Genomic DNA, 24,596 nt, shown 5'->3' with positions numbered 1-24,596 from the left:
ATGTCTTCGAACGTGGAGAGTGAGCCTAATGTAAATCATGTAAAGAATCCAAAAAAACTAAGTATCATTTAAATGACGATAATAGTTTGTCATAAGAGCTCGTAGAATAAGAAAAACCAGTATGATCAACTACTGACACTCCACAAAACCATTGGATCGAAGGGTGCTTCAACTTTTTCTTTAGAGAGTACAAAGGCATGCATCCATACAAATAAAAAAAAAAACAAAAACCCAAATACAAAAAGTCAAGATTTCAATGTTCACCATCATGAGAATAAGAGACTTTTGTAATTTGAGCTGAGAAAGTTAAGCCCAAAACTTCAGTTTAGAAGAAAGTGGGAAACTTGACTTTTAAATTAATCTTGTATATGTCTCATTTGTAATCTGCATAAGGAATAATCCTTAATAAGATTTTATTTTATTCTTCTAATTACTTACCAAACACACAATTATATTATACAACTGACACTATATCTTCTTTTCATTACTTTCAATTCCAATACTAAAGTATTATTCTTTACTCTTTTACATTTGCCTTTTGCTTCATTTTTTAAAATTATTATTGTTAAAGATAAACCCTAGAAATCCATTAAAAAAATTAGCCAAATTCCCAATGTTTCCATCTTTTTAGGATGGGAGAATTATTCTATCAATATAATAATGATACCATATATTGAAAACAAACATATACCTTTTATTTATTTAATATTTCATATACTTTTTATATGTATGTATAATATTCAAAGACAGGTCCTTGAGGTAAAACAAAAAACAAACACAAAAAAAGAGTAAAAAGAAATTTTTTGAAATAGTTGTATGTATATGTGAGATCATTCTCCTTTTTTTTAATATTCATTTGATATAGCAAATTCAAATAATTAAATGTTAAAGTGTTGATTAATTTCATAAGTGGTTTTAATAATTTTAAAATCACTCTAGAAATGCATTTAAGCTGTGTTAGTTTTTCATTTAATATATACTTGAATTGAAAAGAAAAAAAAAAAAAAACACTTCCTTGAATTTTAAGTTGTGTTGTTTGAAGCTTCACCTTGAAGCACTTTATCCCATCCAAAAAGTAGTAGAATGAAGTATATACACTATAGTTCTTAGTACATAAATAAATAAATAAAGACATATATGCTTATTTTGATTTTGAAAATCTTGTGAACTTTTGTTTTATAGAAGCTTCATAATATAATAACAAATAAACTAGTAATAGTAATAAATAAAAAGAAGGGTATGTATATGTTAATAGCTACATACATCTACATGGGAGAATGGTGGACCCTTTGTGTTGGCCACTTTATCACAATCACATCTATCCCTAAAGCTGAATGTGTCATCATTCATTTCAATTTCATTACCCCTTCAATTTAAATCAAATCTCATATTTCATTTGCCTTTGGGATATATGCACAAGGGAAAATAAATAAGATAATGAGAGGTGTTTATTATTTGGACAATACAGTTTCAATTTAGTAATTAAAACGACTTTCTATTTATTCTATAGTTATGAGTTTAATTTTTATTCAGTATCAACAATTTCAAATTGTAATTGAAGTCTTACTTAAAAAGGTAATTTCTAGAAGTAAGAAACTGGATTCAAGTTAAATTATAATATAAGGAAAAAAGTAGATTGCTTCAGATTTCAAAATTTGAACATAAATAGATGAGTGGGATAGCAGAATGAGAATTGGGAGATAGCGTTTTGAAATTTGAAAGACAATGGTCAAACTTATGTGACAGCTTTTCACTGACTTTGCCATTTACCAATATTTAAAAAGATGCAACCTCTTGTTTAGGGTTTAATTAATTCAATTTATAAGTCATTTTCAATCTTGTCAACTTTCCCAATCATTGAGTGAAATGGGAATTTGGGTGTTTTTAGCTGTCCTATTCTATTATCATAATCAATCCCCTAAATATATTCCTTACAACATAATAATTCATCACTCAAAATAAAACCTAATTTTAGGCAAGTCACTAGTAATTAATTTTTTTTCAATTTCCCCCTTTTTCTTTTATTTCAAAGATTTTTAACTACTTGGCCTCTTAGTGGAATTTTTAAAATTTATATTGATTTTTTTAAAAAAATCACGAATCAAATATTATGTAAAAATACATGACAGGATCTTACAGAAAGAGAAGAGATGTTTGAAGAGCAATAGGATATTCAAATCAAACTAATAATTTTATAGAATAATATATATTTGATTGGGGAAGAAGATGGTTGCTTAAAGATAAAGAGGATAACATTATTAAGTTATTAAAAAAATGGAATGATGAATTCAAATAATAGCAAACTAAAAAAGAAAAGCAGGCTATGTTGGGATTAAAGGTGAAATAATGATTGGAAGAAGCTTGAAGCAGACTTGGTCCGTTTGGGCCGCTCTATCAAGGCTCATTTATCAAACATTTCAATGAGAAGTTTGATTTGGAAAATTATGAAGTGATTTGAAATTAGTAATATCCAATAAGGGGAGTGGTAGGAAATATTGTTGAATGAATAAAATATTTGTGACAGAAATTTTTGTTTTGGACTGATGACGACTGCATAACATTTACTTTCATTATTGTTATTTACTCATCAAACAAGACGACATCTTCAACTTCAATAGTAATCCCCACATCTGTTTTGGTTTTAGTTTTTCCTTTCCTTTTCAAAATTTGTATTTTCTTTGATATATACTTATAAAAATTGTTACCGAAAACGGTGTAGACGAATCTTGAAAAGCCAATATTATGATACATCTAAACAAACAGAACAGGCTCCAATTTGAATCAAATGTATTGTACGTGGAAAGGCAGCATACATAAGTCTTCCACTTATACATTGTTCATACTAAAAAATTGAGCAGTTACAGTTGATGGGTTAAAAGATGAGACACCATGTGTACCTCAGTAAATTTGCTGCTAAATGTTTCTTTAACAGCCAATCTCTTATTGCGTTCAAAAAGAAAAACTTACTGCCTCAAGCTTTCAACAATGTAGGCAGCATACAAGTCCCTACAAATTGGAAATAATGAGTGAGTTAAATAAAAAACAAGATAGAAGTCCTAAAACTCTGCACAAGCGTCAATCAGAAAAGAAACACGGAAGCTTACATGGAGTACTTAATGGCATCAATGGCAGCTTCTGCTGGCAGGAAGTCTTCCACATCGACTTTCTTGTTTTCGTTCTTCTTGTCTTTTTAGTTCAAGAGATGTCAAGGGAAAAGCAGAATGTGTGGTATAAGAATGAAGAAAAACAGACAAAATGTTTTCATAAACCGTGTTTGGAATCGAATATTAAGCATTTAGGAGGATACAGTCTTCGAAGAATCGGCGAATTTCAGCCAGACGGTGTGGGGGAATCTCCTTGATGTCTGTATAATGGCGGAATTCAGGGTCATCAGCACATACTGCTATGATTTTGTCATCCCTTTCTCCCTACAGCATAAATGCAATGGTTAGCATCTGCTTTCAAAGATTAAATTATCTATAAGATAAAAATATTTGATTTGTTAAACCTGGATAATTATAAACAGATTAAAGAAATAAAAGGGTCGTTTACTTGGTCAATCATAGGCATCAATCCAATAGCACGAGCTCGGAGGAAAGATCCAGGTAGCACAGGCTCCTGTGCCACAGAGAAACAGAAGAACAGTAGTCAATAACGATATTAAGTCTTATATAGATTAGAGAGACAAATCACTCTAACTTATTGGATTTTACCTGCATCAGTACCAAAACATCCATAGGATCACTATCTTCACAAATTGTACGTGGGATGAAACCGTAATTGTGTGGATAAACAACTGATGAGTAAAGTACACGGTCGACCTATTTCCACAAATTTATACATCAGTCATCTTTTTCACAAACAAATCAACAACGTAAATTTAAGACACACAACATGACTACAGTAAACATTTGAAGTTAAGTTGTATGCAATAATGTCGATATACTATCCATAGTGCATAATTGTGACAAAACAATCGAAAGACTGAATAAATAAGTATGTTCGGTATTTATCATACAATGCAGCCTCAAGGATGTGGTCTATGGTGTTCTGAACTGGAGAATTGTATAAGCAAGATTAAGAGATTTTGAAACATTCAAACAAAAGACATATATCCTCCCTCAGACTTTCTAAATGAGAAGCCATCAAACTCGGGAACTTAAAACAAAGGGACGAGACAAGTTTTGTTGTAATAATTATCGGAATGTAGCCATTTCTACATAGATTTAGTATAAAAATAAGTAAGAGAGTTGGTGAACACACTTTTATAAGGCCGCTGGCCTTGTCAAGCTCATATTTAACCTTGCTGCCTTTGCCAATTTCTACAACCTGCCACATACATAGTAGTACTCAGTTTGGAGTTCGGTAGAAAGTAAAAGAACATAGTTTCGTATAATAAGCAACTTATTTTAATAAATCTCAAGTAAATTGCTATTGCTAATTTCCCATCTAGTTGGGCAGTCCCTTAATGATTCTGTGGACAATAGCTCAAAGAACCAATCTCCTTGACATCTTCCAGCAACTCTTTTTTCAAATATTATCATCAATTAGCACTGTAATCGTAAGTACGCCAAAAAATCTTACACAATTGAAAACCGACGGTGCACCGGGTCCTGAAATTAAAGAATCGATTATTAGTGCTCAAGATATAATGCAGATATACACAATATGGAAAAACTTCAAAAACCAAATAATCTCGAGCATGTAGGATACAAAGCTAAAGTTCATACACATTCAGTACAAGAAGAAACTCATAAAAAAGAACAGAAAGTACAGATACCAATCTCCAAATCGTGCCAAGGGTGAGCAGCGACAGATCTTCGAGACAAGGAAGAAAGAATTCTTTCATTGAGCCTAATCCTAGGGAACCCCATATTTGCAGAACTTCCTCCTCCAGCACTGTTTTCCATATTCACCTAGCACAACAGCTTTGAATATGTAAACACGGTTTTCATTTTATCATTAGGAATTCAACGTTCAAAAGGGATAGATCGAAAGGTAAGAAGGAACAGAGTAAAGTTATTTGATGCACATATAAAAAAAAGGATACGAACCCCACGATCTAAGATTATGAAAATATTATCAACTAATCGACAATAAGAAATTACGATGAAATTTAATCCAACGGAATCACACCAGTATCATCAAACACGTACACGGATGTGGAGTTGTGTACAGTAAAAGAAAAGAGCAGACAACTCTGAAAGAAATGGGAATGAAAAGTAGAAGAACTCAAGAACGAATAAAATACAGTTTAAGCTAAAAAATACATAAAACTACCGTTCTTCTCCGTCCTCCACCTTCCCGATTGACACGAACTCTGTTTTTCTTGCCCATGGGATCAATCATTTAAGCTCAAAACTCAAAATACAACAGAAAACCACAGAGAATCAAAGCAAAGTAATCAATTCAAACCAAACCCACAAAGAAAACATAATGAAAGAATATCATCACTGCATCGCAACAGCTTAAAGAACAATAAAAAAGAAAAAAAAAAGTTATGAAACAAATTGAAGAAACAGAGCGAAGGGGAAAACATCCAAAAACCTTGAAAGATTGATAAGTCTCTGAGTAGCTGCGTCGAGACTAAGCTTGAATTTGGAGACACAACAGAAATTTGAGCAAATTTATGGCAAAATATTCTATTCCTGGCAGAGCAGATGAATAAAAGGACGAAGGCCATAGAATTTTGGCAAGTTGAAGACGCCGAGTCAATCTTGGTCGTTGAATTTGACTGGAGTCAATCCTACGATTACGGAAGGAGACACGTGTCATAAATGTATTTTCGTTTTCGAATTTGGAACTCTTTGAAAGTACCGCGAGGACAGTGAAGTGCCCAGTCGGATATTGCCACGTATAGGAAGTAAGTTAGTGTTATGTCTATGAACAAATGAGATTTTGCCACGTTAAAAGAGCTCAGGTCGCATCAATGTATGTGATGCTGATGCGTTTGGTGGGATATTGGTATATCCATATGAAGCACTTTTGCCTTCAACCCTTTTTATTCATTTCAAATTAAATTAAATTCTTTTTCTTCTTAATTTAGAAAAAGAAAAATAGACTTTCACTTTTGAAATTGTGTGTTCTTACACAACCATATATCTTTTAATTAAATTTAGAAACTCTTTTTTCTTTTCCATAAAATGATAATAATTATTAATTCTTAACCTCTTTTTTTTCCATAAGAATATTACGCTTTTAAACATTTGGTTAATTAGTTTCTACGTTTTGTTCTAAATTAATTTTAAATTTGGGAGTTTAAAATGTGTCAAAATTTTTATTTTAAAAACATTGATGACAGTATCAATAGCAAAGAGATTTATGAAAAATATTAAACAATTTTTTTAAAAAAATATATTTAAACAATCAAACATCTTCGTTATATATATTATATATTGACGAAATTTTGTTCCACACATATTTATGATTTTTGAATTTTTCCAATTCATTCACGCAATGTCAAATTCATGAAAATGGGTAAATGTCTATAGAAATATCCATATATTGACATAAAATTTAACAACTCAATTTTTTAATAATTTAATTTTTAATTTAGTATCCAATAAATGACGGATTTTCAAATTTAAGATACACGTTGCAGAAATTATGTAATTATTTTTTTGAGTATTCATTAGACTCTATACATGTATAAAGGAAATTGAGAATTTGAATACTTTTTTTTTTTTAATTCAAACCTCAAACATTTTCTCCTAGAAAAGAATGTCTTCATCCAAAATTGCACATTAGCCCTAAAATTTGCCAATTAAGTCAATCTTAAGGTCTAAAAATATAATGAAAAATCTTAAATCTTAAAACGTCTTTAAATTGACATAAACAAAGAACCACAATTAAAAAATATCATTGATCTCTAGTAATAATATTGAACAAAAATAGTTGACGTTTACATATAAATTTCTCCTTTTATATCCAAAAGCACTTATTCTTTTTCATGTTGGAACTGAGAATAAAGCATAATTGACAAGTCGAGCAACAGAGAGAAAGAAAAGACAACAATTCCTCATATTTTAACTTTTTTATTCTATTTATTATAACTTTTTTCAAATGAAAATTATTACAAGAACAATAATTATTATAAACTGATTAGAGGAAAATTATTAAAAGCGACCACCACATAATCACCATTCCCTCTAGACTTTGGATGCATAGTCAAACTATGATTCTTAGTTTCTCTTATGTATATCCAACTGTATAAAATGGATATTAGCAGTTGTTCTATTATAAAATTATAAAAAACAAAAAAAACAAAAAAAAAAACAAAAAAAACAAATAACTTTTCACCATTATCAACATTTTTATCAATCATAGACGAAATTGTTGGAGCTTTTCCTGTACATGCTCATGAACTTTGCCACAAATTCTGCAAGAAGAAATTAGTCAGAACTTGAATGATTTTTGCTAAGTATGACTTTTGAATCTTAAGGCCACCTTAGATTAACTTTTCAAGTGTTTATAAACACTTATTTAAGCATTTAGAAAGTGAATCCAAATAGGTTAGTAAGTTGGTTAACATTTATAATTTACCTTCCAATTTGGGTAAAGCACCTACTCCAGTTTCAATTGGGAGTCTCTTGTTCTGCAAATAACACATGCTACTAAGTATCGAACTTGCCTAACGATGCCTGAATAAGAAAAGAAGAAAAAAGGGAAAAGAGAACTAACATAGTAAGCATGCCAATAATAAAGTTCCCTTCTTGATCTCATCTCAATTCTTTTCAGAAATTGTTCTACAAGCTTCTGCACATTGAGGAAACAACTTTTATGAGTCTCATCAAAAGTTAGGTAGTTTGGATGTTATAAGGGAAAAAAAAACCAACAGGTGGTGTTCTTAATGCAGTACCTGGAGAATTAGTTTAGGATGAACTGAATCAACTAGAAGCTTCTGAATTTTTTCTTTTACTTGATGTAATCTGAAAGGGACATAAGAACATTGGTGGTTTCTCAAATAAGAAGTTCGATCGAGAAGAATGTCAAAGTTCTGCTTGAACTAGTTCCCTCAGAGTTCGGCATTCATTTTATTTACTTTTGTTACATATATGAGAAATGGAGTTACCTTGGATTCGATGGGTCTTCGAGGATATGGGACGCAAGTTCAACCAAGGCATCTTCCCATCCAATAGGGATTGGCTGGTCATCAGAAAATGGATAACTGCAACAGGGGAAAAAATTTAGTTCTCAAGGATTATATAAAAGTATTTTCCAAGTTTTAATCGCTGCTGTGTCAAACTCTTTACTTGTGTGCCTTGCATGCTTCTAGCGCCATGATTGCTTTTCTCAGGTTTTGCTTTGCTTTAGTAGCAATCTTAGAAGCAAAGTTCATTGGTAAGTCAAATTCCTCCTTCTCTGCTATTTTGATGAGTACATCCATGATCTGGAAAGTCGGAGATGGTCCAAAACACAAAAAGTTCAGCATAGACATGACGATATTCAAATAGCAGTCTCAGTTTCTCTCATCTTGAAAATCAATGAGAATTAATGAAAAGCAGATACAAAATAGGGCTTACTTCATGAGTTACAGGAGGGTTAATTTTGATAACTTTGCAGCGGCTTATCACCGATTCAAGGATGCCCGAGTCGTCTTCACAACAGAGTACCACTTTGCAAGCATCCTTATAGCCATCCATAATCCACCTAAGCAAGTGCTGAATATCCTCTGTGGCTTTGTCTACATCTAAAAGGACTACCACTGGAATTAAGAACATCATGTCAGATGAGTATTTGTTTTCTGAGTTTGTAACGTTTTAACATAATCATTAGAAGTTGGACCTTTGAAAATTGCCTTTGGATTGACATTTCTTGCTTCCACATTAATAGAATATTCACTGCCTATTTCTTTAGCCAATCCCAGCAAAGCATACTTAGCATTTGATTCCGAGCTTAAATTTAGCTCCACATGGTGAGCACTTGATGTCAATGGAACGAAGACTTGGGTCAATTTTCTTTCCTGTTACCATATCACAATGAGCTCTGACATTTGTTTTGTGTTTAAAGTTTATGCTAATTATAACAAGAAAGAACATATCCATATTTTACCATATCTATTCAGTTACCTGAATCTGAAATCGTCGCAAATCATGAGAAACCTGAAAAGATTCAAAACAAGGCAACAAATTCAAGTAATATTAATGTCAAAGAAAGTTTTGCTTTTTATATCATTACATCGGCTGTTCAGACATACATTCCAACATGAATCACCATATATCTCACGCAGAAGAGCCATCATCAGTACTCTTTTACCAGATCCTCGTGGACCTTTGAACAGAATGTGGGGGAAACTGTCCTGTGAAACCTAACAATTAAATGAAATGGATGTGAAAAAGACCATGCAATAAACTGCACAAGTATGGGATACGGTTGCAGTCTACAGGAGTAATTCAAAAAATCAATCCTGCCTGAAAACACTTACTAATTGCTTGAGAAGTTGGGCCTCATGCTTATGGAAAGTGAACCCATTTAAGGAAACCGGTCGATGCTGATCCGCCCAGAAGGGTTTCAAATATTCAACAACATTTGCCTTTTCAATATATGTAGCTTCATCGAATGGTCGCTTTTCAGGCGATTTTGTCGTCCTGCAAGTCCCATTCCTCATACAAGAAAACCATATATCATTCTTCTTCTTTCGTCTGTTGGCTATAAACCTTCTAGTACTTTCACTTGTTCTTCCACTCACATCACTGATCTTACTATTTTCCAAGCTAATTCTACTACTATTTTCTCTACTTACAGCAGCACTACTGTTTGTGGTCGTTGACAAACCTCCTCCAGTAGAAGAAACCCCTCTACCATTAGCATTTACTTCCACTTGATTATAAGTATCATCGTTCTTTTTAGTCACAAATGTAGGCTTTGGGCTTATATAGTTCTTGAATGCATTTCTCTTTGCTGTGACGTTGTTATTCATCCCAACAGGCAAACCATCACGAGAAAAGAATATATCCCCCGGCGAGATGGACCCCGTGCTTTCAACCACAGGGTCATTTAAAGCCAAACCTCTATTAATCCTTCCATCTGCAATCAACTCATTCATTTCACCAATAGATGGAGACTTCGCGTGGGAAACCTCCTTTGGTTGCTGCAGGATGGAGCTGACCTTCAAGGTTGGAGCTGCTCTCTCTCTCCTTTGAGATAAATCATTAGCAGCAATCATATGTTCATCTTTCATCCTCAACCTCGGAGCAGTCACCGATCTTCTACTGTAACTTGGTTTTTGACTTGTTTTGTTACTCCCATGAGAATAAGTGAACTTCTCCTCTTTTCTTGACCTCATGCTAGAACTTCCAATTTCCTCCCCCGAAGCTTTAAAAGGAGACTCGTGTCTTCTTCTTTCTGCTCTTGACAATGGGCTGATGTTTCTCTGAAGCATAACAAGAACACTATCGTCTTTGGCTGGACGGCGAGGCGTTTTGCCACCGTTTCTCCGCAAACCAGGAGGAGAAACATTCGCCGCCATACTGAACTTCTTGGGTACCGCCGAATCAGTTCTTCGATTATTGTAATCTAGTACAAGTTTCTTCTCCTTAGGATCATTCCAGGGGCTTTCTTGCCATTCTGTCTCAGTATCAGACGGCTCATAACCATCCTTCCTCTGCTTCATTAAGTTCAAAGCCGGACTCATTTGGCTCTTTCAGGTTGCGATGACCGATTCCGAACCCTAATTCAGAGCGACGGTCTTCATCGCAACAACCAATGGAGGAGAAGAGTTTCAGAACTGTTGGGAAATATAAGAAACCAATGCCGCTGAATTAAGCGATACAATAAACAAAAAAATATAAAAAAAGAAAGATGGGAGGAACAAGGAAAGTGGTATTTGAAGTGAAATACGAATCCTGAAAAAACAAATTGTCTGGATGCTGAAGTCCAAAGAAGCGATAAACACGAGAATGATTCATCGATGGCGACGATGACAATAATTCTCGAAAACGAATAAAAACAAGATAGGGAAAATGGCAAACGATTACATATAGATGCCGAATCTGGTGTTGTTTTACTGAAATTTCTATGCTGGTTTTTGGGAAAGGTAGTAATTAGGCTTTGTCTTTGCCGATCTCTCCAGATATTGTTGTCTTTATCCTCCATGGCCACGGCGGCTGCAGGTGCAGAATGTGAAATATGGGAAAGAGATGAAGCTCGATGAAAGCACTGTGCAGTGAAATTAATGGTGGGCATTGCTGATGAACGGAGGATAATTCTGAAACCTTCTTCTACTGATCATTGGACTGTTCTTTGCTGATTGCTATTGCTACTCCTCACTCCGGTGACTGATTTTTCTTCCTATTACTATTATTATTTCTCCACTTTTTTTTCTCACACATTTGCCAAAATTATCAAAATAATTATTTTATATTTTCATAACTAAATTCACAAATGAAAATGTTTGTATAATTTTATTAAGTAATGACTTATTCAACTTTAAGAAATCGTACAAAATTTGATCGTTTCAAGCCTATTTTGAAATCACATTGTATTCAATTTAACAGATAACTTTACAAATTCAATCAGATTTAAAATAATCAAAGATATGAATAGATAGATAAATTAACGATCTACCTATAATTCAACTAGTTAAGATATATGAACTTTCTTTAAGATTTTTGAGACTTAAATCTGATGAATTTTAGGTTGAATACTAATAATATAGTTAAAAACTTGTTTTTGACATTTAGGAAAGTTGCACATTGTTAAGAATATTTATATTTTATATATACGATAACACATCAATTTGTTAACTTATAAATTATTAATGTAAATTCGCCAACTTATTATATTTCAAAAACCAATCAACTAGTGAAGAAAAACAAGCACTTAAAGTTGCACACAAGGATTATATTTAAAGATACGTCAATTTACTTAACCATACAAGAATGAGTTTTCCAAAGTATAAATCTCAATATTGAGAATATCTTCAAAGAAATAGAGAAATGTTTCATGTTCTAACTTTTCTCTATAAGAATAAGAAAACAAGTTAACAACTATGTTATATACGTTTCAACTATAATAGAATGTATCTCTTGACATAACGTGTAAAACCACATAACATAAACTCCATTGACAATATATACTTGGGAAAAATGCAACTTTAACCTTTTGTGATGATAACAATAAAATTTATAATTTGGCAACAAACTCAATCCGCAAACTTAGAAAAAATATTATAATTTCAAACTATAAGATTGAGAACTATTGCCGTTAGCTCAAGATTTCTAAATAAATTTATTCGATTTGTGGGATCTCATATACTAATTTCATCTGTCCACAAAATTAATTAATAAAAAATGGTTCAACAGTTAAAATTTATTTTAACAAAAAGAGAAGTCTATCATTATTGTTTTATTTCGCTACACCACATCTTGTCCACCAGACCATGGCATGTGGAAATATTGACAAAGCCACATTTAGTTATCTCCTCACCATCTCTAAAGCATGGATTCTCTTTTTAGTTTATTTTTGCGGTCGAAGTCGTATATGACTTTGAAATTTTAATGTTGAAAAACGAAGAAAATAATAATGAAGGAAATATAGACTTAAAAGTCAAAAATCAAAATTTATCAAAAAAAACAAAGTCAAAGATTGAAATGGTGACACGTGGCCAACATGAACTACCATAGGTATGTTATTGATTCAATTTCTCACCCACCAAGTTCGCAAGTTGTACTTAATAAAACATTTTCATCATAACACGTTTTCTTCTGTTTTCGCCAAGCTAAAATTTGTCATCTCATAATAAATATATAATTATTCCTTCTCATTTCGTCCATTTAGTAATTATTTTTTTTAAAGAATAATGTGTATGTTCAACTTTAGTTGAACTTTGAGCTTAACAATTTTTAATGAATGTTTTTAAGTATAGTAAAATGAATTAAAATATTTATATCTATATACATTTAACACGAATTATTGATATAATATAAAATTGTAACCTGAATTTCATTTTGGGTGAGATTGTAGTAACTATAATTTTCTAGTTTGTATTAAATACTCTCATTTTATATATGTAAATACAAAAATTAAAAATACATTGATGGTTAGTGTTTCTCATAACTATCACTACTTATTTAAAAAACCACATTAAATTTCCAAGACTTTGTTGATACCCAAACTTGGAGAAACTTGGAGGACAAGTTAACAAATTTCACTCATTATTAGCATACAGAAGAAAATGTTGAGTACATTGTTTCAAAATACATCATCTAACTTTTAAACAATGTTTAAAACGTATTTATTATTTCACACCCTCAATCGTTACAACTTTCCCTATTTGTTGTTTTTCATCTCTCTTCTTAAGCAACTTTGAATAAATACGACAGTTCTCTCATTTCTTAATATATCCCAACATAAATCTAAAAAAATTCCATTTTAATTTATAAAGAAAAGTCAAAGGGTTATATTGAATTGAGTTATGAAAGGACCAATTTTGAAGAGAAAAAATCTCTCTTTCTATTTCACTGAGTTTATCATAGACCGCCTTTTTACCTAACCGATAAATAAACTAATTTAAACGGTAAAAACGATTGATCTCCACAAACTTGATTGACATAAATTATTAATGTTTCAAACAATTAACATTCAATAAATCTCTCACTTTAAATCTTGTTATAACACATAATTATGGGGTTACTGGGTGAGTTCATTATTTTAATTTCTACTTGCAACTTATATTTCACACACATATATGATAATTATCATTTAGAATTAAAGAGAGCTCTAAAGTTAGAAAAAGAAAAAGTGCTAGTAAATAATGTTTGATTTGATTTGGACTTTTGAGTACTCATTCTTTCTTTGGAGAAAGTGTACCAATTTCCAATCACTTACGAGTTACATGCGACATGATCCACGTAATAGATTCGTTTTTAATCTTTAATTGGAACTGAGAAAAGAAAATTCAAAACAATATATTTGACAAATAAACTAATACATGCAGTAAAAAAAGCCGTTTGAAAATATATCTACTCAATTCAAAATATTAGCACAAATGATAACATTTTAAAAAAATATAAATACTGTAAAATTTATTAAAGTATAGTTAATTGAACATGGTGCAAATATTAAACTATGGTTAATAGACTGAAACGTATTTTTATGCATAAATTTGATACTCATGGTAACTGGTTAGCTCATTTGAAGTCTTTTAAATTGAAGATTTTTCAGACCTCACAGTTGTGGTCTATTAACTTCAAAGGCTCATATATTGCTACAAAACAATATATATATATATATTATTATATATATATATATATATTATTATATATCAAGTTCAACTATAAAAGTATTATAACCTAACTGATATTCAAAATTCAATTCACACCATATAAACTAAACTTAAATCTAAAACAAAACTAACTTGATTGACGTAAAATATGTAGTCCTCTCAAAGATGTGAAAATACACTTACTCATCAAACTTGTATATGTGCCTTCACTAGAAAGTAACTCCATAAGTTACCGAATATTAAACTTTAATTTTTTAAAAATAAGAACAATCAAGTTTAAGATTACCTTCTTTAGAGTGGAATCTTCAGAACCCAAATTTAGAAAGAAAAAATAAACTTCCTTTTCAAAGAAGAAGCATCAAAAAGAACATTTTGAAAAATACTTCTAAAAAGAAAGTAAATACAACTGGATGGTTCAAAGAAGAAGACGAATTGCAATTTCTCCGGCCAAAGAAAAAAAAAAATGGAAAGGGCAACGAGGTTCGTTTGCGCGCGGAGGTCAGTCAACGTCGCAATGAAACTGCGCCTAATTTTCATTTTCTATGACTTTCCCGGGAAATTCTTTTTTTTTTCCGGGAAAATCCATTTCATTTTGGGCGTTTTTCAGTTTCCAACCCGAAACACCATGGAATTCGATCCAGTTCAATCAGACACCCAAATTCCGAATAAACTAATCGATCGCTATAAATATATTTTACTTAATCGGTGGAATGAACTTCAACATCACAATCAAACAAACAAAATAAGCAGCCAATTTCAATATAATAATACAAAAAGAAGAAAAAATCGAAGAGAATATGGAATTAGGGATTAGGGATTAAGAGTAAGAGAATCGCAGAAGGCAAAGCCTAATCTCATCTCTGATCGCACGCGCTTCAACCATGTAACGAAAAATTCGAAACTGAAACCATCTGTTCTAAAGAGTGAGATAGTGTTAAATATTTCGAGGAAAAACGCGAGAGGAGATCGGCGGAGAAGAACTCCGATCGACGGAACAAACACAGAAGAAGAACAGCTTTTTAAGAACACGGCGGAGGACTTGGCCCCGTTTCGGAATCCAGCGAGGAGCTCCGGCAACCGCGACGGTGGCCATTTGGACGACGGCGGATTTGTTAATTGAGAGGAAATCGGGGGAGAGGGCTTTGGAAATTGGAACGGTAAGAAGCAGTATTTATAGTTATGAAAAATCATAAAAACAAATTATAACAAGTCTATTAAACCACTTTTTTTTTTTTTGTAATTGGAATGGAGGGTCATTTGATGAATAATAATTAAGGATATAACAACATCGCCCGTAGACTTGTATCACTAAAAATATTGTTATGTTGACAACCTTATAATTAATTGAGCTAAAACCCACCTACTTTTATCATTTGTTAAAATTATAAAATAAAATAAAAAGTATAATCCACACCTACATATAGTATGAATTTAATTATTATAATTAGTATCTAATTTATCTATTCTACCCTTCTAACCTTTACCATTTAAATTATACGAACTCTTGTGTGTAATAAATTAATGAAAATTTCAATTTTACTTATAATAAAGTCGTTCGATAAAGTGATAATTTTATTACACATAATTGAAAATTTAACAACTTATAAATTAAATAAACAATTTAAGATGGAACGTAATAACCCCATTCACTTGAATTTGAGTGAGGTATGTATATATTATGTCAAATAAGTTGATAAGTTTTTAATTGTATTTAAGAGATTGTTTATATACTTATCTTGTTAACATAAGTTTAATTTTGTTTTTAATTGGACATTGAAATTTGAGTTTTGTGTGTTGATAAAAAAAAAAAAAAAGAGGAAGTAATCAGCACAAGGAGCTATAGAGACAAAATGGAAAGAGTAAGACTCCAAACCGCGTGGGAGACGCGTTTGGAGGAGCGCAGCCAAATAACTGAACTGTTGCACCCCACTAAATAATTCATTTCCAATATCATAACGCCTCTTTTTATATATATATTTATATATATATATAAAAATCAGTTTATCAAAGACAAATTTTTTCCAATTATTTATTTATTAGACACCCGCCATTGTTCAACTAAAAAAACAAAGGGTTGGAATACCCTTTAGATTATAGATTTTGAGGAAAACAATAAAAAAAGAATTTAAACTATAGATCTTATTCCTATGATTTGGAATATCGAGTGAATAAAAGGCAGGGAATAAAGCACCGAAAAAAGCAGTAGCAGAAGACAAAATATATATATTGAGTGAAGCACAAGAAATAAACAATATGGAAATTGACGACGTGGCAAAATTAAATTAAAATGATTTTGTAATGATAATATAAATAAGAACGTAATAATAAAAGAGCCGAAAAATCACTTTGAATTAATCCCTTGGCCTTTATATAGAGAAATAAAACAAAAAGGGAAATAAAGAAGTGGACCATTTTTTTCAACGTATTGGGAAGTAGTTGAAGAAAAATCGGACGTAGTAAAGTGAAAGGGGAGGAGAATTGTTGTTCTTTATCTACAAATATGACTCTATCCTTCAAATTACGGTAATTGTAGCTACTTCCTTCACCGTACAAGCCAAAATAACTAGACGATATAAATGTAACATCCTAGGCCAAGGATTTAGATCAAGATTCAATTTGTTAGACGAAAGTATTGACTAAATTTTTTCACAAATATCGTAAAGTATAATTTATTTTTTTAATTAGAAATTCATATAATTTTTTTTGAAAATACCAACTTCTTAATCTTTATTAATTATATATTATATTCGTAATTGTATTTAAACTATTTCAGTTTATTATGATTTTTGTAACTTTCTTATATAAATTTGTATCTTTATTATGACAATAAATTGTAAATATTGTTTTTACGAAATAACCAAAATCTTTTCTAATATTAAATTTTAGGTTAATTAATTATAACAATTAACAATCTTTCATCTCCATCACGTGAACTATCTCAAAAATTTCATCTGTCGTCGGCAGTCATTACACATATATACCATATTATATATACAATATGACATATATAATTATGTATAATAAAAAGTATGAATTTAAATATGTTATTTAGTATATATACAATAATATCCTATACATAATTCCTACGGAATTTGTGTTTAAATTATTTGTTTATATAGTAAATATTACTGAAGTAGTAATAAACGACATGATCATACATATTTTTCATAAATGTATTTGATTACATTATACTTTAATATATTTGCAATCTATAATAGTTATGTTTTGTGTTTTGGTATATATATACCCCATATTATATACAGTAATACTATACACTGATATATAGTTCTATTATTTTTTTATAGGATGACCATAATATAATTATTCTCACCTAATTTTCAATAAACTCTACATTGTATCACATTCAAAACTGGATTTTCGTTTGTTTGCCTGTTTAATCGAATATATAAAATATATCTAATATACTAAATGTTTCGTATGTTTTGAATATATACAATACTAACCTCTAAATTTCTAGCCAAATTTTGTTAGATAAGTTTTAATATATAAAATATAATATACCTAATGTTTCATATGTATTGAATATATACAATACTAATCTCGAAATTTCTAATTACTAAATTATGTTCGACAAGTTGTGTATTTGTCCGTCGTCGAATGTCTTATTCTTTACCTCTGAACTCTTTAAAATTTCAAAGTAAAAAACGTAATCCACTTTGGAAGGAACATATGACCGTTTTTATAGAAAGAAAGTATGAAAGGTTTTCCAGTATAGTATCTCGTGATTTTTTGTATTTAGATATTTATCATAAATTAATTATTAAATAAGAATTAGTATTAAATTAATTTGGCTCAATCATTCTTTCTATTTAGATAATTATTATAAATCAATTAAATAACATAAATGAGTATTAAAATAATTTAATATATATAGATCAATTTATAAGTTTTGTGAAATTTATTGAGACTAATATCATATATAACTGCTACGAGTTAAAAGACTATTTCTTAAATAATTAAATTCAAAATTACAAAAAGCAACGAAACCGACAAATTTGTTCTTACCCAAGCATGAAACCGATGGCCGCTTCTGCCTTGCCGTTAGAGAGTAACACGAAGGAGAGCGTGCAACAGATCTGAGCGTGGGTTGGCTTGCAACTCGCGGCTGGAAGAGGGAAATCGCGCGTGGCTGCTTCACGGTCGGCCAACGAAAGAGATGCGGCGGCACTCCAAGATTCACGGCGGTCGGACGCGAAGGAAGGCAAAACTGGGTCGGTCGGCTAAGGGAGACGTGACGGAGCCTGACCGAAAGCGAAGAAGGAGGCGGCGACTGGGCTTCGCGGACGAAACAGAACGTTTCGGCTGCGGGAACGGAGACGGGACGCGGTCGAAAACAGAAAGCTGAGATGGGAGCGACGCCGGCGGCTCGAACCAACGACGACGACGCTTCGGCTTCAATGGAAGACAGAGACGAATCGCGGTCGGCGGTGGATTCGAACGGAAAAAAGAGAAGGGAAAGGGAAAAATAGGGGAGGCGGCGGCTGAGGGTTGAAGATGGAGGAAGAAGAACGGGGCACGCGATTTCTCTCTCTTTTTTTAAAAAAATCTATAATAAAATAAATATAATAATAATAATAATTATTATTTTTATTATTATTATATCATAATTATTTATACTTTTTATTTTGAAGCATTTTTAAAAATAACGAATTAAATTATTTACAACAGAATTTTGAATTTTATATTAGTGATATCGTATAACATATCAACTCAACTATGAACGATAGAATTTACTGTAGTTGTAAATATTTTTGTAAAATCTACTATTTTTTTAATTTTTCCTTCTATTTTCTTTTCCTTTTTAAAATTATTTCCTTCTTCCCTAAAAAAATTGAAAACTAAGTTGCCATAAATACGTGAAAATTTGGGATGTCATGCAAACTAATTTCGAAAACAAAAAAACTCACCACGCACAGTGAAAAATACAAAAAAAAAAAAATATCAGTTAACACACAATCAATTGACTACAGGTGCATAAGTCTTTTCAAATCTAAACGATCCTCGCCAACAAGTACTAAATACCAAATATAAAATTGTAGATTATTTTAAATTTTATATTTGGTACACGATTATGTAAATTTATATTTGACACATGATCGTGTATTAATATCCAACTATTTGATATTGATACATGATCTTGAACCCAATAACATTTCAAAAAAACAATACAAAATTGATGATTGATAAAAAACAAATATCATAATTTAAAAAAAATATGAGAAGATGAAGATAACAAACATGGAAAAAGAAGAATTGCAAAAAAATAATATCAAACAAATAAGAAGAAGGGAATTTAAAAAGGCTACAAAATATTTTAAAAATAGTTGCCTTAATGTAGGTTTGATATAATATATATTCGCTCTTTCAATATATATTTGATTACAGTTACATATATGAATTATAATATAAATATGTACAAATATCAATCTAAAATCAACCTCAGTACATCTTGAATATACGATAATGTTTATAAATAACTCTTCGATATATATGCTTTAGATGAGTTAAAGCTATATTCGCTCTTTGGATTGAACAAACAATTTATTTATGCAAAATAGAAAAAATAATTTTTTTCTTCAAAAGCAAAATTTTGTATTCAATATATATATATTAGGCATATGATTAGAAGAACATCAAGAACTTATTATATAATATTTTTCAAATATTTGGGACTCTATTGCTTATAAGTACAAAGTGTAGGATCAAAGGTGTAATTATCTTCCAAAAAGGACCAAAGGTGTAATTTAAATATAAATAAATAAACCCTTCAGCCTCCAACGCAGCTTTCCGGGAAAAAAAATCCTTCTCCGACTTCGGCCATAGTTCAGAAACTGGCTTTGGTTGTGGCCGGAAATTTTGGAGAAGCACTACCTAATCTTCTCAAAGTCGTCGCCGGAACTGCCACCATGGAGGCTCCAGTTAGAGCATTTCGCCCCTGCGTTCTTAATCGCGGTCTCTTCTCAAAAACAATTCCTCAATCTCGCCTCGTTTCATCTCCTGAATCCTATCGGAGCGCGATTTTCCGGCAATCTTCAACCTATTTCCACTTTTCTCCTTCTCGCAAAAACCTCGGTTCCAAAATTTCACTCTCACTTAATCTTTCTCACTGCTGCTCCTCTTCCTTTGGATCTTCCGCATCTTCTCTTGGCTCCATCCCTTCTAATTTTCTTTATTCTTTACCCTCATTACAGTCTTTCGGCTCTCAATTTGCGTCTGATTACTTCAGTTCATTTCTATTCGACTCAAACGGAAGTGACTGGACTTGGAATCGAGCTTCAGAGAGTGCAATTGGAAACAACGTAGGAGTTTTGCGGGGCGAAAAGGGGGCGGCGACCGTTGTTTTGTTAGGTTGGCTTGGGGCAAAGACTAAGCATCTGAGGAGGTATGTGGAGTGGTACAATGCGAGGGGTATCAACGCATTGACGTTTATTGTAGATCCGAGAGAGTTTCTTTGGTTCGCTTTGAGTCGGAAAGTTGAGCAGCGGATCTCGGATTTGGCGGTTGAACTCATTTCTTGGTTATCGGAAGGGGAAGAGAGTGATAAAGATCGATCCCTGATTTTTCATACTTTTAGCAACACGGGCTGGTTTGTGTATGTTGAATTTTGTTATCGGTATCTTATTTCAGTTGTTCTTTGTGATTTTAACACAGAATTAGCTTTGTTTCATTTTCTTGTTTCCTGCAGATATGGAGCCATTCTTGAAATCTTGCAAGGGCGGAAAGATTTGTTGGAGAAGATTAAAGGGTGCATCGTTGATTCTGGAGGAGGTGATCCGTTGAATCCGCAGGTTTGTGAAATTATAGTTGTAGAAGAATCTTGGAACCGTGCTTCAACAATGATATGAAAATCAGTTCTAAACTATTATCTGCTTTCTTTTAACTGTTGGAAAAACATCTGCAAGTTAACGAACTCCTATTCATCTTTGAAGTTTGCATCGTAATGTAGGATTTAGAGGTGGAAGTCTAGTAGGAACTGGCTATTGCCCTTCAAATATCATTTGATCTCAACCTCAATCTTCCTTTTGGTGTATCTCCTTATCTCTCTGTTCCTTCTTTCCTAGTTCTAAAGGCCTGTTGGTAATGATTGAATCTGGAAGTGTTCTTGATTATATGATCATTTACCCAAGATTTCATGAAAATTTCCAACTCCCATTTTTTACTTGGGCTTCTAAATAGTTTCAAAATCAGAAATTTTGGTTTTAACTTTTTTTTTTTTTTTTTTTGTCATGAACTATTGAACCATATGCAAACAGTTAGAACTAGTTAGGTTGTTTAAGCATTGAGACAATAATATAATAATAGCTAGCAGACACTTATCCATTCTGAATTAGATGGTGTGTTTCATCCAATATATTTTACTTTCCATTTTATTCTCATTCATAATAGAAGAGATATGATTCCATCTCTACTACAAACAATGGCAGGTTTGGGCAGCTGGATTTTCTGCAGCCATTCTCAAGAAAAATAGTTCTTCTGCATCTCCAATGGTAAATGGAGAGGAAATAGACAAGAAACCTCTTTTGTTGGAAACAATTTTCCTATCATCATTGGAGAAGTTCTTCTCTGTTGCTTTGAAGTTGCCAGATGTTGATAAGTAAGCTTTCTAATTCTGATTATATCCAGACATGGATACATATTCGCTTGAGGATCGAATGATTGAATGGGCATGCACATGTCATATGGTTGCATTTTTTTATATCTGTGAGTGCTTCGGTCAGCTTATACACACCTCGAATAATGTCACTTTCTTCTATCTTGTAATAGTTGCATATTGATTATTGAGAAATTAACATTTCCTTGCAGGAGATTGAACAACATTGTTTCAGTTCTTACAGAGAACCAACCTCCATATCCTGAGCTTTATCTGTACAGTTCAGGAGATAAAGTTGTACCTTACACGTCAATCGAGCTACTGATCAAGAAGAGGATGATGACAGGAAGGAAGGTTTTTTCGTACAACTTCGGCACGTCACCACATGTTGACCATTACAGGACGTACCCTGATATATACTCATTACAGCTTCACAAGTTCTTGATAGAATCTTTTTCTTCATAGGCTGTTGAAGATATGGATTTAGAAGGAAGTGAGATAATTTCATTAGAGCAATAACTGGATTGGCTAAAAAGTTTCATATGCAGAGATAGAGATATAGATTTCAGACACAGTTGAGAGACAATTGAAATAGGGTGAAGAGAAACCAAAACTCCAAATGTATCATTTTAATACCAATGACAAGAAAAACAAAGTCATTCTTACACCAATGGTACACTTTTCATACTCGTTCATGGTTTAGTATTTTATTTTTCCTCATTTCAAAACGGTATGCCTTGCATTAGATAAAGTGCTCTCACTTTTTTAAATCTTGGGAATAGTAATCAATTGTGTGGCAATATTTTTAAATTTTTGCAAATATAGCCAATGATAGGCTTTGTTGTAGTGTGTGAAAACAGCTCAAAACACTCACAATTATATAAATTTAACGTTTTAAAGTTTAGTGATGTAATTACAACTTACGACCAATATTTAACCATTAGGTTCAATTAGAATTGGGTTACAAAATAATAATAATAAATAAAGTAGAGCGTGGGCAGTAAAAAAAAGCTTGTAAACTAATCAGAGAAATTATTCATAAATTCAACCCATCTTTTTCTAGATAAAAATTCATTAGTAGTTTTTTAATAAAAAAATCCCAATAAAAGAACATTGATAATGTACAAAAAAAATCCATAATCACACAATCAAATTCCATTATTTAATTAAATAAATTTATCTATCAAATTCCATTAACTAAATAAATTTAACTGTGGCAATGTTCGTCGACGTTTTATCGACGTCTAACGTAACTGCCCGACCGATCATGGAGGAGTAACTGTCTTGCATGAAGCAACGGCTATTTCTTCAACTTAACCAAATTTCAAATCCCCATTCCCATTTTTAAACCCAAAAACGTCTAACCAAATTTCTCCCTCTGCTCAAAACTCTCCCAAAATTCAAATTTCTTCTGAATTTCTGAAACCACCCACCCATTCAAGGTACCTTTCTCTTCCTTTTTCTTTTTCATTTCTTTCTGGGTCCTTTTAAATTTATTCTTGAATCTTGCAGAACATACTCAAATCGGCGAAGATGAACGACTTGATGACGAAATCGTTCTTAAGTTATGTAGAACTGAAGAAACAGGCGCAGAGGGAAGCTGTAGGCGGTGGCGGCCACGGCTTCGACATTGAATCCGGTGGCCAAAAACTGAATCCGACGGAAGAACAGAACCTGTCTCTGTTTTTCGAAAAAGTCGATGAAATCAAGACCCAAATGGAAGAGACAACCAATCTCTTAGTTGACATTCAGAAACTAAATCAAGAAGCCAAATCAACCCACAACGCCAAAATCCTCCGTGGATTAAGAGACAGAATCGACTCCGATATGGTTTCAACCCTCCGCAGAGCAAGAATCCTCAAAGAAAAATTGGCCTCTCTCGACCAATCCAACACCGCCAACCGCCTGATCTCCGTCGCGTACGGCGAAGGAACCATCGTGGACAGGACAAGAACTTCAATCACGAACGGATTGAGAGTGAAATTGAGAGAAATGATGAACGAGTTTCAGGGGTTGAGAGAAAAAGTTGTGGCGGATCATAAGGAAGATCTGAGAAGAAGGTATTTTAGTGCAACTGGGGAACAACCCAGTGAAGAACAAGTGGAGAAGATTATGTCTGGGAGTTTGAAATTGGAAATGTTAGGAGGGAAATTGAGTGAGACCGAGTCAGAGGATCGAGTGAGGCACGAGTCAGTGATGGATATACAGAGGAGTTTGAATAAGCTTCATCAGGTGTTTTTGGATATGGCGATTTTGGTTGAGAGTGAAGGGGAAAAAATCGAGGATATTGAAGAGAATGTGGCGAAAGCTGGGCAGTTCATCAATGGTGGAACTCGAAGCCTTTATTATGCGAAGCAGATGAAGAGGAAGAACAAGAAATGGGTGTATTGGGTTTGGGCTATCATTTTTGTTATATTGCTTGTTTGCATTGTTTCAATGTTGGTTTGTTGAATTTTTTTTCTTTCAACTTTTCCTAGACTCATAAATTGAGGATTTTGTAATGAAACTTTTTCCTTTTCTTTTTCCCTTTCTCTCCATAAACAATATGTATAGATTCATATTTTGTAATGGAAGATTTAAACCTTAATCATTCAAATTATGTTAGAACTTAAACTTCATCAAAATTTAGTTTAGTTTTCATTCTAAAAATGCATTTCAATTATTAGTTTGTTTGGTTTCAAGAAGTTTTCAAATTTCACAAAGTGACCAAATAGTAAATACTTTTTCCCAAATTTTATTATAAGCAACATTTTATAATGT

General features: G+C 32.2%; 4 protein-coding genes across 8 annotated transcripts; 2 read left to right on the top strand and 2 right to left on the bottom strand.

Annotated features, from left to right (window-relative positions):
• Positions 1-2,726: 2,726 nt before the first annotated feature.
• On the bottom strand, positions 2,727-5,699 carry LOC101222890 (soluble inorganic pyrophosphatase). 3 transcript variants are annotated; one of them, XM_011659716.2, is made up of 9 exons: positions 5,548-5,699; positions 4,781-4,916; positions 4,585-4,613; positions 4,264-4,329; positions 3,714-3,821; positions 3,553-3,618; positions 3,308-3,428; positions 3,105-3,186; positions 2,727-3,006 (listed from the first exon to the last, which is right to left on the bottom strand). In XM_011659716.2, the coding sequence occupies exons 2-9, from the start codon at positions 4,908-4,910 to the stop codon at positions 2,964-2,966; spliced, it is 645 nt and encodes a 214-aa protein (XP_011658018.1). In that variant the 5' UTR covers positions 4,911-4,916; positions 5,548-5,699; the 3' UTR covers positions 2,727-2,963. The 3 variants fall into 3 exon arrangements, with proteins under 3 accessions (XP_011658018.1, XP_031744111.1, XP_004143524.1); XM_031888251.1 differs by having other exon boundaries at positions 4,781-4,928; positions 5,548-5,636; XM_004143476.3 differs by having other exon boundaries at positions 5,281-5,603.
• Positions 5,700-7,053: 1,354 nt separating this feature from the next.
• On the bottom strand, positions 7,054-11,351 carry LOC101218071 (hypothetical protein). 3 transcript variants are annotated; one of them, XM_031886561.1, is made up of 12 exons: positions 10,977-11,350; positions 9,425-10,726; positions 9,197-9,307; positions 9,069-9,101; positions 8,785-8,962; positions 8,523-8,704; positions 8,253-8,389; positions 8,072-8,167; positions 7,859-7,928; positions 7,681-7,755; positions 7,543-7,594; positions 7,054-7,378 (listed from the first exon to the last, which is right to left on the bottom strand). In XM_031886561.1, the coding sequence occupies exons 2-12, from the start codon at positions 10,631-10,633 to the stop codon at positions 7,317-7,319; spliced, it is 2,205 nt and encodes a 734-aa protein (XP_031742421.1). In that variant the 5' UTR covers positions 10,634-10,726; positions 10,977-11,350; the 3' UTR covers positions 7,054-7,316. The 3 variants fall into 3 exon arrangements, with proteins under 3 accessions (XP_031742421.1, XP_011658017.1, XP_011658016.1); XM_011659715.2 differs by having other exon boundaries at positions 9,197-9,298; positions 9,425-11,351; XM_011659714.2 differs by having other exon boundaries at positions 9,425-11,349.
• An 8,634-nt stretch (positions 11,352-19,985) lies between these two features.
• Positions 19,986-22,507, top strand: LOC101222646 (transmembrane protein 53). The gene is made up of 4 exons (XM_011659713.2): positions 19,986-20,837; positions 20,931-21,033; positions 21,670-21,839; positions 22,049-22,507. Exons 1-4 carry the CDS (start codon positions 20,152-20,154, stop codon positions 22,299-22,301), a joined length of 1,212 nt encoding a protein of 403 aa, XP_011658015.1. The 5' UTR covers positions 19,986-20,151; the 3' UTR covers positions 22,302-22,507.
• Positions 22,508-22,676: 169 nt separating this feature from the next.
• On the top strand, positions 22,677-24,426 carry LOC101217836 (syntaxin-112). Its single transcript, XM_004143536.3, has 2 exons — positions 22,677-23,278; positions 23,349-24,426. The coding sequence occupies exon 2, from the start codon at positions 23,370-23,372 to the stop codon at positions 24,285-24,287; it is 918 nt and encodes a 305-aa protein (XP_004143584.1). The 5' UTR covers positions 22,677-23,278; positions 23,349-23,369; the 3' UTR covers positions 24,288-24,426.
• Positions 24,427-24,596: the final 170 nt, after the last annotated feature.

The sequence above is a fragment of the Cucumis sativus genome, chromosome 6, assembly GCF_000004075.3.
Source record: "Cucumis sativus cultivar 9930 chromosome 6, Cucumber_9930_V3, whole genome shotgun sequence".
Classification (NCBI taxonomy): domain Eukaryota; kingdom Viridiplantae; phylum Streptophyta; class Magnoliopsida; order Cucurbitales; family Cucurbitaceae; genus Cucumis; species Cucumis sativus.
Note: the sequence above shows the minus strand (reverse complement) of the source record. Positions and strands in the feature narration are given on the sequence as shown.